An 18,657-nucleotide genomic window follows, 5' to 3' on the forward strand; every position below is an offset into this window, starting at 1 on the left:
AAGCACAGAACTACCAGCTCACTGATGAGTTGCACTTCTTCACAGGAGACAACTGTTTTTAATCAACTTGGATTTGTTGAAAGAACATTTTTGACATCCAAGACATGTCGAACATCAATAAGTTTAAGCTTTCCTGAACAGCTTCGTGAGATCCCTTCTTTTAAGGTGAGCTCCTGCTATACAGTAATATCAAGGGTTTAACCCTTAAAAAATAATCTTGCCTCAGAATTTTACTCTTGTACAACTGTGGGAAGAATATTCATTATACATACATTATTTAGGGATGTAAAGTCAATAAACTTGAAAAGAAGGCCGAAAGCAGGGTGTAAATATTCTTTTTATTTGATTATGATTTTTGGCATTTACCCGATTGCTTTAAGTAAAAAACAACAGAGGGAACAAGAGAAAAGTCAAGAGGAAATAAAAACATACATGACAGGATGTACACAAGGGCTGGATTAAGAGAGGCTGATGTTAAACTTCATTCATGATTAATTACAGAGCTAAATATTAAAAGTGCGTGGAAGACGGCCAACAGCAGCAGAAGACCATCATTAGCTCCTGTGAACCAAGATGATCACGAACACAAAACTGGACGATGACAGTTAAAAGTGAAAACACCCCGTCTACAGTACAGGCTGATACGTTTCCTCGGGACACAATTAGCAGCATTTGGGCATCACATGAACGCCAGCCTTAAAAATGTTACGCTGACCAGGGGGGACACTTCATGGATGCAACAGTTCCTTACTCAAATGAATATCCCAGAAAGATTTGGAGTCCAACATGGATCAATAAATGGGATATTCTCAACATGATTCAGTAAGGGTCACAGAGGCACTTTGCTCGTTAGGTGTAATGTTTAAAAGCAGGCTGGTTGTAAAGCCTGAAGAAGTTCTTATATCAGATTTCTTTTAATGAAAACAATAACAGTAAGTAAATCATCTCAAAGTTGCAGTTACAATTATCATCCTATTCACAACTTGTAGCAAAGAAATATGCAGAGAAAACTTTACCTTTGTTTTTTGCATTACAGGTTTGTCATACAGCAACACCACAGAAACACTCATAGAAAAGACACGGTGTTTAATTTAGATGTTCAAATATACCTGAGAGCAGCAAATATTAGTTACAGTATGGCTTCATTTTCAACATTCAGATCTTTTGTAAGATATTTAAACGTTGAACTACGAAATGAACTACGATACCATGTTTAGTCCTTAATTATTCCTGACGGGGTTTAATACTCAACAGAGTTGCTCTTCACGTTTTTACATTTTGAGACGTTGGGAGTTCGTTTCATCTATAAAACCTCTTGATGAAGTTCAAGTGTACATAAAAAAAAAGGCTCCGCTGAGTTTGGCATTACTTTCGTTAACTTAACGTTTGGGGTTCTTCTTCGGACATGATTTTGGTTCAAAGTCGCATCTTTTAGACACAAATGTTTCCTTTGCACATGTTTTTAATAACAGCACATTGTCGACACCTAAAATCATATGTTAAAAAAAGACAACAGCGAGTCATGATATAAAAACCAAGCTTAATTTGGAATTTAGCTTTTAAAACTGCGTACCCCGACATAACAATCCAATGGTTTGACTTCTAAAAATTGTTCTTACATTTAATCATCCCATAATTCCTAATGCATGTGGCCTGCACAAAGCATGCCGTAATGAGTCCACGTCAGAACAAGCACTTGTACTGAACCACACTCGTAAAGCAGCTCATTTAGAGTGAAATCACTTCATTCAGTGCACTTTCTTTTAGTTTGGACTTTCTGAGCATCATTTTGAATTTCTCACTCTCACCACTGAGTGTCAGTAACACACCATCGATAGGAAGTACAGCAGCCCTCCGGTAGTGAGCAGTGAGAGGTGGTGCTACAGATCTACGTCTGATAAGAGGGTCCACTTGTTTGCTGGGGTCTGATTGGATCTTTACATTCATTATTATTCTGGTCATACCCTTTTTTTTTTTGGCATTTTATGAGCTTCACTCTGTGATGAAATTGTCAAAAATAGTGTTTCACCTATACAAATCTCTGGTTTAACGATCTTCTGTAAAAACATTAAATTATAAAGCACTTTCTTTGAGGCATGTGATATTAACATACATTATTTTGATCATTTGTACAGCATGAGCCACAGTCGCCTTCTACACTGGAGTGACTCTTCAAGTAACACCTTGGAGACTTCTGATGTGGAGGTATTACTTATTATCTGATCTCCAAAAATGTACCAGAGCTCAATCATTCGTCCGTGCTCTGACTTCTCCACTCAGTTTTCCTCCACTCTACTCAGCCACTGAGGGGGTGCAGGTCCACTTTGACCTTCTCCCCAGTGCTCATCATGCCAATAGTGGGGTACAAGCCTCCAACAGGCAAGGCCACTTCCCTCCGGCCCACCACCTTTCCATTTCTGGTGAAGAACACCTGTTCAAACACAAGGAGGCAGCAAGGAGATAATATGAATATTGAAAAGGTTTTAAGAGGCCGTCATTTTATATTCTTTGATTTTGACAGCATCTCACCGCGACTTTCCTCCCCTCCGAATCTTCTCCCTCGTCCTCCTCCTCTTCATTGCTTGCATACAAATCATTCTGAACTTCACTGGGTTTTGGAATCACATCGATGTCCCAATCATCTACGTCATCTGAAAGAACCCCAGACACAGAAGAAAGACGATAAGAGATGGTACATGATGAGGCACAGTGCTTTGGAAACAATATAAAAAGACGTTCACCTCCACCATCAAGGCTGTAGTCGCGTGGAAACATGATCCCGCAGCCCATAATGTCTCCTTCAAAGCAGCGCGGCCCAAACGCGTCGCCGACTCCGCTGCCCTGGAACAACTTTCCATCATCTACAGAGAACAACAGAAGACACAAGACAATATCTGCCACTGCTAACAACATCTTTCATCCATCAATTCATATTCTGAACCACTGGTCCCGCTCCGATAACTAGAGAAAAAACATATTCCCATTCACTAATACAGGCCATTTAAAGTTTCCAGTTCACCTGACCTGCTGTGGGATGAAACCAGAGCAACCAGAGGAAACCCACACAGACACAGGGAAGAACAAATATGAAGTTGGAACAGTTATACATGAGAGTTCATTGGGAACTATTCTCAGCAATGCAAAGCAAGAGGAAGAATGTAAAGACCCTGACACTGCCCGTAATGGCAGTGGTTGTGCAATATGGATTTCATTTGAATGCAGAGAAAACACATCGTGCACCATCATGTTCAGCCAACACTCACCTGCATGATAAGCTATAGAGCCTCTGCTCCAACCTGGATGTCTGTTTTTGGGGTAGTCCTGTGAGACAAAGGAGAATGTGACATCTTATAACTGTTAAGCACATCAGCCAAACAATATCTTTGGCATCCAATAATGTCAGTGCTTAGACTGAGAGGTTGGGAGGTTAGGAATCCAAAGAAGACTCCACCGTGAGATGACAAACCAGGTGTTGTCTCACACAATATATGTCAACGTACTGTGTATGATCAACCCCACAAAGACCAGTAAATGTATTGCGCATTATCTTAAGAAGTTTCCCCTAATTAAAAGTTGGGGTTGCACATAATAGGGATTTGAACAAACTGAAAAGAATCGACATCATCTATGGGTAATATTATTAACCATTTAAATAGTGTGATTTGTAACAGAGGCCACAGGTGGCAGGGTCTCTGGAGGATCTAGAGCATTAGTTAAGAATTCTGCTCCCGCTACTTGTTTATTCCCAATTTGGTAGAAAGCGGAGATGGAGAATATCATTTCCGAGTAAGACCCACGACCCAATCTTCTCCTTATTTGAAGTGTTTGCTTCTACAAATAGAGCTACGCACATTTTGTATCGAGCTTCGGGATTCCTAAAGTGTCATTTCTACAAAGATGATTTGAACTAAATCATCTCTAGACTTTCTATGCAGGGAGAGATTCTTGTATTGGATTGTCTGTAATAAAACAGATTGAATTTACAGTGAAGTGTAAAGTCTAAGTAACCACATAAGCCTCTGTAAGTAGAGCACCTGATGTGACGATGAGCACAGCAACAGGTGTGATAGGCAGATCAAAGCATGAGAAGATAAGACTGAAGGAACACCGCAGAATTAAAGAGATAAGGTGCATAGAAAACTGAGACAATAAGACTTTCCCCCGGAGCAACTAAAGAGAAAAGGAATGCACCGTAAACAATTGCTTCTTCATCCAATATAAGCAGCCATTGAGCAACTAGTCACTGTTAAGCATGAGTTGCCCTCAGACAGAGAGAGAGACACCTTTGTTATAGTTTCTGTAGCGAGACGTGATGCTTCCCGTCAGCAGACTGCTGCGTCTTGATGACGGGGGATAGAAGAAAACCTCAGGAATGACCGTTTGATGGATTTATAATCCTCCACCGAAACCACAACACATCGAGAAAAACAATTCCTGCAAAACGATCAGTGAAATGACAGAGGGCGCGACGTGCCCACACAGTAACTAACAGCTTGGAGTCAGGGGGAGCTTTATGTCGAGGGCGAGTGCCGCAGTGATCCACCACCTCCCAGGCTGTGAGCACCATCACAGCTGGCAAAACAGCAGTGTGATTAGCAAAAACTGGGAATCCCATCGGAGAGCAGCGATAACTGAGCCACACTTCGTTTCATATCTTAAATGCCGCGATGACTGCATCCTCATGCACCGCCACGTTTTTCTATTAAAACAGGAAGTGCACACGAGTTCATGAGAATTCCATGTGAGGCCAAAGGCAGCCGATTGCATCTCTGATGTGTAAACATTCAACAAGTCTTCTCTCAGACCAAACTTATTGACAAAATATGGATCATCGCCCGCTGTCATCCTTTGTGATTTAATACCACCTCATTAATTAGGATATAAAACTTTTAACTGCTTAGCCTGAAGGAACTCCTGCATGCTTTTAATTCTCTTCTATTCATCCCATGTTGTGCATGGCGACTGACTGTGAGGAAAGAGGAAGTCAAATAAACTGAAAGAACCTGAGATAAAACGCTTGGAAGCTCTCATCCTATCTCATAACTAACCTTTCGCGAACCTGACTGCAGTGTTTTGTAGTCGACGTGGTAGATTAGCATGTAAATGGAACAACCTGCTTTCTATGGAAAGCCAGATGTGGGGGTAAAATGAGACAATATTTATTCTGTTGTTAGCTTTTCCTCTTTCGGTCATCCATCACTCAGACTGGAAACAGTGAGAGCAGCGGTGCATACGAGGGGGAGCGATGATGAGGTGAGAGAGAGGTGGGGGGGGGGGGGGGGGGGAAAGAGAAGTTTTCTTTACCGACAGTCAACCGCAGAGAGTGTGCAGTAAGTAACACGGCGTGTCAATGATAATGACACGTGTGATCATTATGGTGATGACTAAAATGAGGAGGCTCTTACCCTCCGTGCCAGCCCCAGGGCGATGTAACACTTCTCTCCAGCATCTGTGATCTCCAGCTCATAGTAGTGGAAGCGTGTGTTGAGAGGCCGACGGGCCTGAGCCAAGCCCACGTCCACGATGCTCTTCCCTTTACCGACGTACTCCAGCAGCTGTGGAAAGAACACAGACACATACCTGCTCAGCACCAAACAGCAGACAGACTTAGCGACTACTAGTTAAGTTGGTGAACACAGGGGATTGTCTAGCAAGTAAAGAGACGAATATTTCTCTCATGAGTTCAGCGAGACCAACAGAGCTAAAAGAAGAAGGAATACTGGATTTACATCTATGGGGAGGCCAAGCACATGAATAAATGCTAATGTTCATGCGCTGCTGAATGTGTCAATAGACACTTTCTTGGCAAAGTATGTTACTGAGTGAGTTAGCTTACTTTATGATCCTTCTTTCCTTTGTTACTGTCGTATTAAGCAGTGCATCTGTCCCAGATAGAGAGCCGAAGTCCGGCCCCATTTCCAAGGTATCTTTTGTTCCACGAGCCTCCGTAATGCATTATGCACTACTTTAGTTCTTTTCTCTGAGAGACAAGAACGACTTTCTGCATTTGCTATTTGATGAAAATTCTTTAAAAAAAACAATCTTTTCGATCTAAACCGTACAATCATTTGAGTCGTATTATTATTTAAATAAATAAATGGAAACACTTCCAAGCTTTAGTCAAGCAGGTTGTTAAACCTCCTGTGTATTTAGGCATGTCAACAACATTATTATAATGACTCTTGGGTTCAGCCCCAGACTGTGCACTGCATTTCACTGCTAGTGTTAGCATGTCTGATTTTGCACTGCTGCCTTGCTCTCAGGATGATAGAGGCAGGAGTTGAACAAGATGAAAGAAATGACATGTTTTATTCACACGTTATCCTATTAGGGGTGTTAGATGATGAGGTGAGAAACTAGGTCGCACCGTCATGCAATTCTTTGTTTGGGAAATAATGGGGGAGGATTTGGATTCGTCATCCCTGCACCAAACATTTTGGGTACTAAAAAGCAAAGAAGATAACATAACTGTTTACGACAAGAAAGATGAGTCCATTTCCAGAGTGAACATGAGAGCAGTGGATGAACACATGGGACCCCAATACAACAATCACACAAGATACATACACCAGTGTCGATGCCCAACATCTCACTGCTAACTTGGTTGCCAGTTAGCAAAGTTTAATTCACACTTCTTTCATTAACAAACAGCAAGTTAAACAAAAAGAAGAAAAGAAAAGTGTTTGAAATGTTTGATCTCATTAAACCCAACCAATGTCACTCCAGCACTCGTCATCATAACTTTACTTGCTTGAATCTTTAAATCATCTCGTTCACCTCATGCACCTCTTTAAAAATCTTTCATGCTGTAATGCTGTTTACGGCGTGCAGTAAAATGTGTCATTTTCGCTTATACAAAAGAAAAGAGAGAAAAGGTTTCTGCACACTGGGGTTCCTAAACAGTCTTGGAGTTGCACAAATTGTTTATGACTAGAAAGCTGAGTGTTTGTGATTCAATGAGCCCGATTGTATTCATGTATCATGATGTTAGTCCCCATAGTAGATCATATCAAATGAGCTGTTGTGACCACGAGGATAATCACAGCCTCGTGACACTTCACAATCTATAACTAAGGACTGAGGGCGTTCAGAGGGTGTATGGCTTTACTGTGTATATTGACAATAAGGTCGTTTCTGAGCAGTTCCAGAACAGCTCTGAAAAATGCAATTCATACAGAAATCTCCATATAGCAAAAGGTTTCGATACCAAATCACAGCATGAATTGTTCTACATGGTGTTCCTCAAGGTCTTGGTGTCTTAATGTGGTGTTTTGAATTCACCAAATCTGTGTAACAAATGGTATCTTTAATATCTTTAATTACAGATGCATGACTAGAACAACTTAACACACAGTATCTGCATCTGTTTTATCCATCCCTGACCATCCCATGCCCCCCACCCCTACCTCTGTAGCAAAAGGAGGTGTAATGGTAAGAGGTTAAAGAAATAAAATTTACTCCAAGTCTCGTCAATCAGCATTTTTAGTCTGATTCCATTTTCCCTTCTCTGCAGTAGGTGAGCACAACATAAAACAGCCGCTCCAGTGAAAACGCAAGAAGATGAAGGAACTCAGAAAACAGGATTGCCTAATAACGGGAAAGCCTAAACCTGTAATCAAAAAAATGTCAAAAATTACAATAAAAATATCAAAGCTTACAGTAACCCTCAGGAGCCTTGAAATTCCTCAGAAAATCACCGCTCTTGCTTTGTTAATAACATGTTATGTTTTTTGTGCCCTGACAGCTTTCATGTAGAGTTAAAACGTGTAAATGTGTAATTGATGAGTTGCAGGGAGATCAGCCAGCGGTTTATGGGCCCTGCATTCATACAGGACAGGGCTACAGTTGTAGAAATAAAGGATAATTAAATGTGCGGTACAGGTACTGCCTGAGGGCTATTTAGCTGTGATCCCCTCCCATCCTCTTTCTATTCAGGGTTTGTGTATAACAACGCCTGAGTCAGACACAAACACTGCAGCCCGGCCGTCACAGGGAGGGGTGGAGTCCCAAACAGAGAGCGAGAGAGAGGAAGGGAGGAGGAGGAGGGGGGGAGGGGGGGCTCACCATGTTTGTTGGCAGATTTTGACTTTTTGATAAATTTCTGTTGCATTTAATCACTGCCAGCTATTTCTTAAAAAGCCATGTGAGAAGACTGAGGCAGACTTGGTAAGTCAGCATGTGTCAGGTCTTGGACATTTTGGCAAGCGTACACACTGCTAAAGTTCTTCTTCACAATCTCTTTGTTAAAAGAGTACTCCATCAAATTACTATTGTCAGGCTCGCATTGATGCAGCGTTTTTATTCCATTCCTTGTCAGAACACAGCCCCTACATTACCCACAATGCAACTCTTACTGCTGACAGGTTGGAGATTCAGGTGTGTTATGCTAGTAACAGCTTATCTAGCCTCCAGCAGAGATGAGAAGCAGGTCACAGAGATCTGATTTAACTCCACACCTCCAGATATTTTCCATTTTCAAACTTCTACGTCTTCATCCCCAACCAACACTAGAGGAAATTTATCAGACTTCACGCAGCTCCCTCTGGATCCTCAAAATGCTTTATACAATTTCTTTTCTTTTCTCCCCCGGAGCTGTGAATATACTTCTAGGTGAACAGTGGTGGAGTACGCCTTTAAGAGTTTGGTGAACTTAAATAAATCTACATATATTTCTTGTTAAAAGTTTAAACACTGATGTAAATAAAAGAGATTTGTTAAAGTATGACCAGGGTGTAAACACTGAATGAAGTACAGGAGTAACTGAGTGATTTACAGCCTTTGAAATGTGGTTAAGGAGTCAAGCTTCAGACATCAGTCGGCAGCCGACCTTGATTAAAGCTTTCTGATGTATTCCAGACCAATAATCTGGTGCACACAGATTCTGCTTCATCCTCCAACTGATACCAACCGATCCTCACAGAGCCTGTCACATGTTCATGTTACGTTTAATATCCCTGACTGGCAAACCTGCTCGCCGTAGATTTGGTAAAAATTATGTCCGTTTGTTAATGTCTATTTTTCTTTCATCTATCTCCTAGCAACCGGACTTACCGTGCCGGTCACCTTGACGTCATGGAGACGGCTCCAGTCCTCTTCATGACTATCCACAATCATCTGTCCATCATCCTCCTCCATCCCCCATTCAGCGTTCAGGTCCAGCAGCACTTCTTCCCCCAAGGAGTGCATTCCCACGGCGGGGTAAAAAGCCTCAGGAGATTCTGGGATTTCCACACTGCCGACCTAGGCACACATTCAGACAGTATGGTTTAGGAAAAGGTAGCTGGGAACTCTGAATACCTTCATGAATACATTTGTAAAGGCTGAATAAATTATGTCTAAGGTGAATTAATATGATCGTAAAGGAGCTTTTACTTCTTTGCCGTTCTTGGTGAAAAACACAGTTAGCTGTCCATCATCAGAGTCCAGAGATACTCCACAGCCGATTCTGTCACCTCTGCAGCATTTTGGACCAAACTGCTGTCCTACGGTGTTGCCATTATACAGCCTGTGGAAAGACAAGTAGGGGAGGTTGAAGTGGCAAATCATTAAGTCTCGTAATTTTCACATTTTGCATATGTTCACAGAAAAACACCAGGACACAGAAGATGAAGGGGAAATGATTCATATTCACACAGCTCATTTGTATCGGCTCCCTCTAAGTGAGTCTCTGTAAGTAATACAAAGAAATTATGGCCAGTATGGACAGGAGGAATGATTAGTCAGCAAAACCTGTTTGACTGTTCATACGGGAACCTGGCTATTGTTTTAAGACAGGAACATATGGTGAACCCGTGTCCTTAAGTGTTCTGTGAGCTTGTGATGATAACTTTACATTGTGTCATTATGATTCTGCTGCATCTCCACATACTGTGTCATTAAGAATGTGTTATTATATACATATAATGTCCTATATACGTAAAATGTCCTTTATATAGTGTCTAGGGTTGTGTATTGGCAAGAAGAAATCTAGTTTTAACACCATATGCATAATATATAGTGGTGTAAAATCTGCAATCTGACTGCTTTAGGATTCTTTAGGTAAAGAAATACAGAAATATATGAACAGACTGTACATATCTATTTTACTATTGATTAAAAATCAATGAAAATGTCCTATATATATATATATATATATATATATATATATATATATATATATATATATATATATATATATATATATATATATATATAAATATAAAGTCTTCCTATATACAGTATGTAAAAAGAATCATTATTGTCACATACTTGCCATCATCAGCATGAAAAGCCACAGAGTGCGGGAGCCAGCCCGGCTGATGGTCCAGCTTGTAGAGCTGCGGCACCAAACCAACAGCGATCATTCCCCTCACTCCTGTATCGATGATGGTCACCTGCGCCACACGTTGAATTATCACCGAGAAACAAGAGAGGAAGTATCACTGCAGGTGATAAATCCCTTTCAATTCTCAGGATTATTTTATTATTCTTTTAGGGACTCCAAAAACAAATTATCTTCGCGATGTCTTGAAACAGTGATCTCACCAAATTGACATAATTTCAATCAGAAACGTGTCGTTCTGCAAACAACCTGATACTCAGAGATGTGAGCATTAAAACGTAGTTTCTTCTAAATAATGTGAGGTGTCATTTTATTCTTGCTCTGACACATCTCAGGTTGTCAACCTTGAATTACAAAGAAACAGTTTTAACATCCAGAGCGACATGTCATGAACTCCTCATCACACATCGTGTGTGGGAGGCATATTTATTTTAAAGGAAGGGAGGAAGAGTGAAGGACACAAATGTGTTTTTTGTTTGTTTTGGGGTTGTGTTTTTTTTTTAATCAGAATTTCTTTTCTTTTCTTTTCTTTTTGTGGATGTTGTCATACGTGGGTGATTCAGCCGCTTAAATCAGATAGCACACACAGTACTCGTATGTTATGTTCTCAAATAAACAGGGTTTAAGCAAACAACGTAATCCTGTTTGTAAAGCAAACACTAAACACTACTTTATATTTCAACTAACAAAACAAAAGATCTACAGCCTCGCTAGCTGCTCTGACAATCTGTACAGATGAGCGTTGAGCTAAATGCTAATGCTAGCTCACAATGACAATGCTGATTATTAGCTGGTATAATGTTTGTTCGCCATAGTTTAGTGTGTTAATACTAATATTTGCTTATTAGCACTAACCACAGAGAACAGCTGAGGCTGATGGGAATGTTTTGCAGATATTTAGTCATAAATCTAAGTTTGGACAAATACATATTTGAAACTGGTGCTGCTACCGGTGGCAGGGGATCCCAAAGTCAGAAGGTTTAATGCTCTGCAGACCACAAATGTCTGTATAATATGTGCCGGCAATCCATCCAATAGTTGCTGAGATATTTCAGTCAAAGTGGTGTACCTCCTAGTCTTACAGATTTTATGGTAGGAAAATCATACAAGGTGACATTAAAGTTGCACTTAAAATGCCCACTTTGAGTGCTGCAGGTTTGTTTGCCAGAAAAGCTTTCCGTTTCTGCTCCTTCAGGCTTTAAACATGCCAAGACATTTTGCTTTTGAGTTGGCACTGCTTCTCTTTTCACTTCATGAAATTTCCAAATCAACCTGAAACTATATAGCATCTCTTTGTACAAGACTGCATGCTGGTTCAAAGTGAAAACACTGAAGTAAAGAGCTGGCCTTGACAATTGTTATCATAACTAAATACTGGCCATATGACATCATCCCTAGGGAGCTGTACATGGACGCACTGCAATCGGAGCGCTGCTTGCAAATCCAGGGCAAGGAGCAGAGGAAACTTTTAAGTTCTTTCCCATGACCTCAACATTGGCCTCCTGAGAGGGAGATGTAATACATCCCCTTTTTTTCTGTGTCAGTATAAAACATGCAGATGAACCCTAAAATCTACTGTCAGATCTGCAATCAGCACCCTATTTACTATCGTTTACAGGGCTTATATACCCATTTACGCAAATCGCTTCCTCCTCCTACGTGACTCCCACAAAGTGAGTCACAGGGAGGAAGAACACGCAAGTATAAAAAGTTGAGAGGGTTAGTAACGGTTTCACTACACGTCAGACCGGGGCAGGATGTGTGTTTGTGTATTAGGCAAGTTTGAACAAGGTTTATTCTGCGAAACAGTCACTGTCCTGGGATGTTTGTGCACTACAGTGTCTAGACTACCAAGAAGCATGAAATAAACAAACCAGCACATGATTTGTAAATGAGCTGCGACTTATTTGGCTTTGTGAAACAACCTTTTTAGGGCTAAAATAAGAAATCCCATGCATCAGATTAAGTCACCCTTCAAGTCAAAAGCACCACAACTTGAAACTTGTATATCTGTATGAAACAGCTGTGAATGCAGTGTTAGTGCTGTACTGACCCTTCATACTGGCTGACAGGGTTTTACTGGCTGCTAGCTGAGGCTGTTTACAAACAAAGAATCTGACTCATCTGATGTCAACAGCACAGTATTGCACATGTTAGCCCCCTAGCAGCAACTAAGACATGTTGCTGACCTTTTAGCATCAGCTACAAACATAAGTTTAAAAGTCAGGTGTGTTCAAACAACTCATGGAGCTAACATTATCCTAATTAGCTAGCCAACGACAGCTGATAAAAACGATGTTTGCTGGCTGGAGAAGTGAAGCTTTTGTCTGCCTCTTATTCATTTAATGACTTGTTTTTTGTTGTTTTTTTACGGACAAGTTTAAAATCTGTTTTCGTTATCATTGTAAACAACATATGCTCCATGAGAAGGTGGAAGGCTGGCATAGCAACCGTAACCAAGAGGGGCGGGGCTTACAACACCTTTTGTATGAAGTGAATCAGTGTTAATAGAAGGAATGTTTTGGGGCAGAAAAACTGCAGGAAAGGTGTGCGACCCTCTCCTCTGATCCAAAAATATAGTCGTCTCTTCTTACAAATGATGCGATTCAAGACATATTTCTTGACCCCAATTGAACTTGGTAAGTAGATCGAACACTGTTAACATCAAAGTTGTTAAAGAAGAGATGAACAGCATGCAGAGGTGAATCTGTTTCTACTTTCTGTGTTGGGAACGACACCTAATTGCTGACAGATTGTGACGTTGATGTAAATGGTTTTGGCATATATGACTTGAAGAATCAGCATTAGCTTCAGTAATCACCATCCTCCCAGTCCCAGCACACAATGGAGAAAGAGCTGCCAAGTGATTCAACAACTTTATTTCCAAGAGGATAAATCTTTGTTTCTTATAAAAAGTGCTGTTCCCAGCAAGTGTTGTGATTTTTCCCCCCGGTAAGGCTCAACAAGATGAAGACAAGCAGTCACAATGTCCTGCCAAGTCTCCTGACATCGACACAAAACAAGGGCTGCGCCATAATAACTGCTAATGCTATAAAGTTAACACTAAATACTAATCTTCACAGTAAACCGTTGACCGCTTGTGTACAAAATATGAATGTACTTTATCACTTTCTACTCACAGGAAATGAAACGAGATGTGGAGCACTGCTGACTGTTTCATACATACTGCAGGATGTTTTGTGGAGCAGCTCAGGTTAGAGTTCAATCACACTGAGACTAGTGAGGACTAAAAGTGAAGAATGATTGTTTACATGTAAAATCAAATCACTAAAATGACACATGTGGCTGTATCACTTCCTGTGTCGTACTAATAGTCATGGATTGAAAGGAAGTTATCAACTCTTACTTCAAAATAGCGATTCCTTCGCGACAATGGCCTGGCCGCCACAAAACAGCCAACTTCATCTGAATTCCCATGATACCTTCGAAAAGATACAAAAGGAAAATATGACTAATATCATCACTTCTGCCAAATTCAAGCAAAGTGGGATGCTGACTCAGCAACCAAACACATCTGTGTCTCCAGTTCAAACACTCATAGAGCCATTGCTCATCACTGTTACCTGAGTATGTCTCCGTCTCTCAGCATCTTTTTAAGCCTCTCCCGGTATCGCACCGCTCGCACTTCACGAATTTCTCGAATTCGCCTCCTCCAGTTCAGAAAGCGATAATGAAGGTTTATGTCGTCCATGTCTGAAAATCATTACAAACTGGGAGACAGGGAAAAAATAAAAAAGATGTATAACTGCTCTAGAGAGTGTTGTCACAAAAACTAGCCAACTTACATTAGTAGGGCTGCGACTAACAATTATTTTCATTGTCGATTAATCTGTTGATTATGTTCTCGATTACTTGATTAGTTGTTTGGTCTATAAAATGTTATAAAATGGTGAAGAAAAGTCGGTCACTAATTCCCAAGATGACCTCCTCAAATGTCTTTTTTTGTCCACAACTTAAAGCTATTCAGTTTAGGAGTAAAGAAACCAGACAATATTCACATTTATGTGAATTTTTACTTTTTCTTTTAATTACTCAAACAGATTAATCCATTATCTAAATAGTTGGTGATGAAATAAATAGTAGACAACTAATCTTTGCAGCATTAAACATTAGATATATATCTAAAGACTAAAGGGACTTTTTTAACTGAAATATTCAAACTAATCTCCAGTGTCTGTTCAGTAAATCATGTTGGGAACAAGGGATAACAGCACAGGTCCTCCTTAAAACCACAGCAAACAACTCTTTGACCAAAACATGATTACCACTGTTGCCTGAAATGGTTGGTCCTCAGGCTAAACCTTCCCTGCGAAGAGCTGATGTGTTTGTTTTTCCATTTAAGTTTAATCCTACATTCCAGAGACAAGCAAAGGCCGGGACAGAGATTTTACACTGCCAACAGGCACGGACGTGAGTCCCTTATTTGTAATACCCCTATGATGGTGTCTCCCTTGGGTTACTTCCACCCCATGTGAACTCCAACTGACTCAAGTATAGACTGGCTCGGAGAACCTTGGTAGCCAGGTGGTTTGATCGCATGCCATATAACCACAATATCTCAGGTTCGAGTCCAACCTTTGATGCAAGTCACACCCCTCTCTCTCTCTCTCTCTCTCTCTCTCTCTAATAATAAAAACATTTAAAAAAAAGTATAGACTGGCTCATATGTTAATGCCTGTGTATCAGAGACACCCAGACTCAGTATTTCAGGTATTTCTCTACCTGATATACTGAAAACATTAAAACTCAATGCCTCAAGTAATAACCGTTTAGTGAATAGAAATATCTGAAAATAATGAAAATGTCCATTACGGACTAAAACCTGAATCAGTTATTAATATTTTATATTAGTATTTGCAGATTTGTTTTCTGACCATAAACTATTCAATTATTATATCAGGTAATTTACTCTATTGTGCTTTGTTGATCCTTCCAAGTTCATAATTGACTTTAGTGAGTGGACTTTTCTTTGTTTTCGCTCAGTGGTGGATTACAGTACGGAGCCCACGCGTAGTATTACAGACTGACGTCAGGGGTAAAAGAGTTTCGTTGCCTTAAAATGTTGTCTGTTCCTGGAAATTATGGGTTTATTTTTTTTCTCCAAATAGATGATCAAACCAAATTACCAGACCAAATACGACTAAATCAAATAGCTCAGAATATAACTACTGATGGGTTTTGATAAAATAAACAAATATGCGAGTTATCGCCTTATATTGTTTGTAACGTGTTAACTTCTCTGATGCTTCCTTTTACGAGCCTACCCTAAACGCAGCATCGTATTTCCCAAACTACAGGCAGGACTCGGTTGGCCGGCTAGCTGTGTTCAGCGTAACGACATTGTGGCTTTTAATGTACTCTAAACATGACTATATCTCAGGTTATACAAAAACTATTCAAAGCATATTTGTCTCATGTTAGTTCCTTACTGTGTTAAAACTTGTAACGCGTCGTCCTTCGGTTTTTCTTCCAATTTTAAGGAGGTGAAGTCTGTCACTTTATGTCCAACCTGCGCCGTCGGAAGTCCCGCCCTCTCAACCAATCACATCACAGGATAAATACAGTGTGTAGTTCTTAACCTGTGCACTGCCGTGTGTGTTTATGTAGTCTTTTAAAGGGTTTTACAGTTGGTGTTTTTCATGTTTTACTTGAGGAGTACACATAACACATATCTTGACCTACGATAGAACATGAAAAAAGACCTTGCAAGAAAAGAGTAATTGACACCTCAATGTTTTGTCCAAGACAAGTAGTTTCCAAAATAATAATGTAAAGTTTAACAATCTCTGACTTTTTTGTCTATATTCTAATGAATATACTTGGGATTATGGGATGTTTTTCTTTTTGGTGTATTCTGGAGTATTATTGGATTTGGGGTTTAGTGCTCTACTGAGAATCCTATTGTCAAAGTGCAACCTCCTTTTCCAATACATATATTCCATTCGAGTTTGCTTTAAATATATTTTCTCTGTGGTAAAAATCTGTGGGAACCATAAAGAAAAGAAAGGTCCAAGGTTATCTCTTTTTGTCCCACTAGGGGATATTTGTTTTGCAGCCAGACAAACAAAAACACAACATCACTGACACCGCAAGACAATAAAACATTGAGCCAGAGCAGGGAAAAGAACATTCATACCGAATACAAATGAACAATAGTGCAAATGAGTAAATATGAAAGACAGGGATTATTTGGTACTTTACCAAAAGTTGTGAGTAAGTGATGGAATAGGTAGGCTATGTTGTGATATTGATTAAAAAAAAAGAACATAAAATGTGCTATAGTACAGTACAGTTTTCTACAAATTGAATTAAGAAACTGTTACATAAGATACATTTAAAAAAAAAAAGATGGGGCTGTTTTTTCAAAAAAAATCCCATTAATGAAAAAATCCTATAAATTCAGTATCACCCACCGAGGCCTAATACATCCACACATATTAAGGGATAAATAGAAACAATTCAGTAGTTTCACAGTGTTAATATGTTTTCAGATCAAGTAATCTAACCTCTACTTAAGTGATATTTAAGTCAAGTTTTGAGATCGTGTCTTCTTATTTAATCTGTTTGTGACTCACAGAAGGTGGAATTTGCAGGGTGGGTCTTTTTGCTCGTGGCTATTAATGTCTTAGTCATCCAACCTTGAGTGGCACTCCTTTAGCCTCTCAGTGTTGGCCATTTCCTCTTAATCTTTAGCCCTGCAGTTACAAACTCTGTCAACACACTCTGGGAACAAAGTGTTTGTTTAGTGGTTGCTATTAAAGGAAAAGTCAAAACAATGTCAATAACAAGGACGAAAAGATTGGAAGTAACTAAATACTTTTACTCCTCTTATTGTAAATGGCTATAGTTTTCACAGTACTTGTATAATTTTAAAGTATTTTATAAGGCCAGTAAATTAATTTATCTTAATTAATCTTTTTTACTGAATTTATTTGCATTTCAAATCATGGTCAGAGTATTATGTTGTCGGCTGACAATAATCATGTACTGCATAGAACTGTTGCAAAACGATGGATTATGGCTCCATTTACTGTATAAATCATATTTAATGCTGTACTTGGTTGAGGTGGAGCTAGGTTTGCATTCAATTTAATCATCTCCTTGTATGTTTTGTATGTAAAATCTGCAAAGTAAATAATAATTGCAACTGTCAGATAAATATATGCAAAAAGCACAACATTTACCTGTGAAATGAAAAAGAAGCATTAATTCAAAGTTAATTACAACTACTCTTAAATGACAGTAAATACAGTCATAAAAAGCCATAAAAAATGTGAAGTCGATCGGATTACATCTGTAGGAGAAGTTTTAAAGAATACCCCCCAAAAATTACAGTAAATTCAAAATGGCTGACTTCCTGTTGGCTTTAGAAAATACCCTGAATCGGCTTTATTAACTAACTGTGACACACGTGCCTGGCAAATGTTGTGCATCTAGGTGAAACATAGTGAGGGCTGCTTTGTTTTGTAGGGGGCGCTAACGAGTTCCCTTGCCACATCCAAACCCAATAACCTTAACAGGTAACCCATGTTAGCACTGTTAATGCGTTTGCCAAGTTTTGATTGTTTTCAGGCATCATCTAGACTCTAAAAACAACTTCCTGTTTCATACCAAATGATGCGTCGCCACGGTAACGGTGTTCCACAAAAAACGCAAAAGCTTTGCAGTCTGTCATGGTGAAGGTCTCAACATTGAGCTGACCAAGTATGACGGTGATCTGGCTAACCTGTTAAGAGCAGTACGCCAAAGTATAGCAACTGTAACTTCCTGTTGCCAGTAGGTGGCGCTATGACTATGTATATTAGCATGTAGATGTCTGTAGATGTCTCACCAAGCATGAGCATTTTGGAGCTGATTGGAGAATGTATACTCAAGTTACAACAACTTCCTGTTTTATGGCGTTCAAGGTGGCGCTGTTGAGCTATTTTGTCACGCCCATGTGCATAAATTCCCGCCATGTTTGAATTTTGTGGCACCTTTATTCCCTCAAAAAAGCCATTCATTTGGGGGGGGAAATAAATAATAATAATTCCTACAGTTTCAATAAGGTCCTTCGACCCTGACGTTGTCAGTGCTCAGACCCTAATAAATGCTGATTTCAACTACAACTACTGTTGGTAACAAGTTCCATACAGACAGATAACAAAATTCAAATTGATGTTTCTTTTTTATGATGAAAAGCAGTGATTCTTAAGGCTTAAATGGTGAATTTCTCACCTGCAGAGCCATGATTGGTTGGTAACATGAAAGCGTTACCTCTGTAAATAAATGACCCTCTCAGAAGGGAAAAGGCAGAGCAATGGAGTAGCATACAC

The 18,657-nt window shown here is 39.7% G+C and overlaps 1 protein-coding gene across 1 annotated transcript; it reads right to left on the reverse strand.

Annotated features, from left to right (window-relative positions):
* Positions 1 to 319: 319 nt before the first annotated feature.
* LOC115008739 (SPRY domain-containing protein 3-like) lies at positions 320 to 15,955 on the reverse strand. Its single transcript, XM_029432512.1, has 11 exons — positions 15,772 to 15,955; positions 13,906 to 14,052; positions 13,689 to 13,764; positions 10,249 to 10,373; positions 9,373 to 9,505; positions 9,052 to 9,240; positions 5,406 to 5,555; positions 3,264 to 3,321; positions 2,742 to 2,861; positions 2,530 to 2,651; positions 320 to 2,431 (listed from the first exon to the last, which is right to left on the reverse strand). Exons 2-11 carry the CDS (start codon positions 14,031 to 14,033, stop codon positions 2,297 to 2,299), a joined length of 1,236 nt encoding a protein of 411 aa, XP_029288372.1. The 5' UTR covers positions 14,034 to 14,052; positions 15,772 to 15,955; the 3' UTR covers positions 320 to 2,296.
* Positions 15,956 to 18,657: the final 2,702 nt, after the last annotated feature.

Source organism: Cottoperca gobio, chromosome 5, assembly GCF_900634415.1.
Source record: "Cottoperca gobio chromosome 5, fCotGob3.1, whole genome shotgun sequence".
Taxonomy (NCBI): domain Eukaryota; kingdom Metazoa; phylum Chordata; class Actinopteri; order Perciformes; family Bovichtidae; genus Cottoperca; species Cottoperca gobio.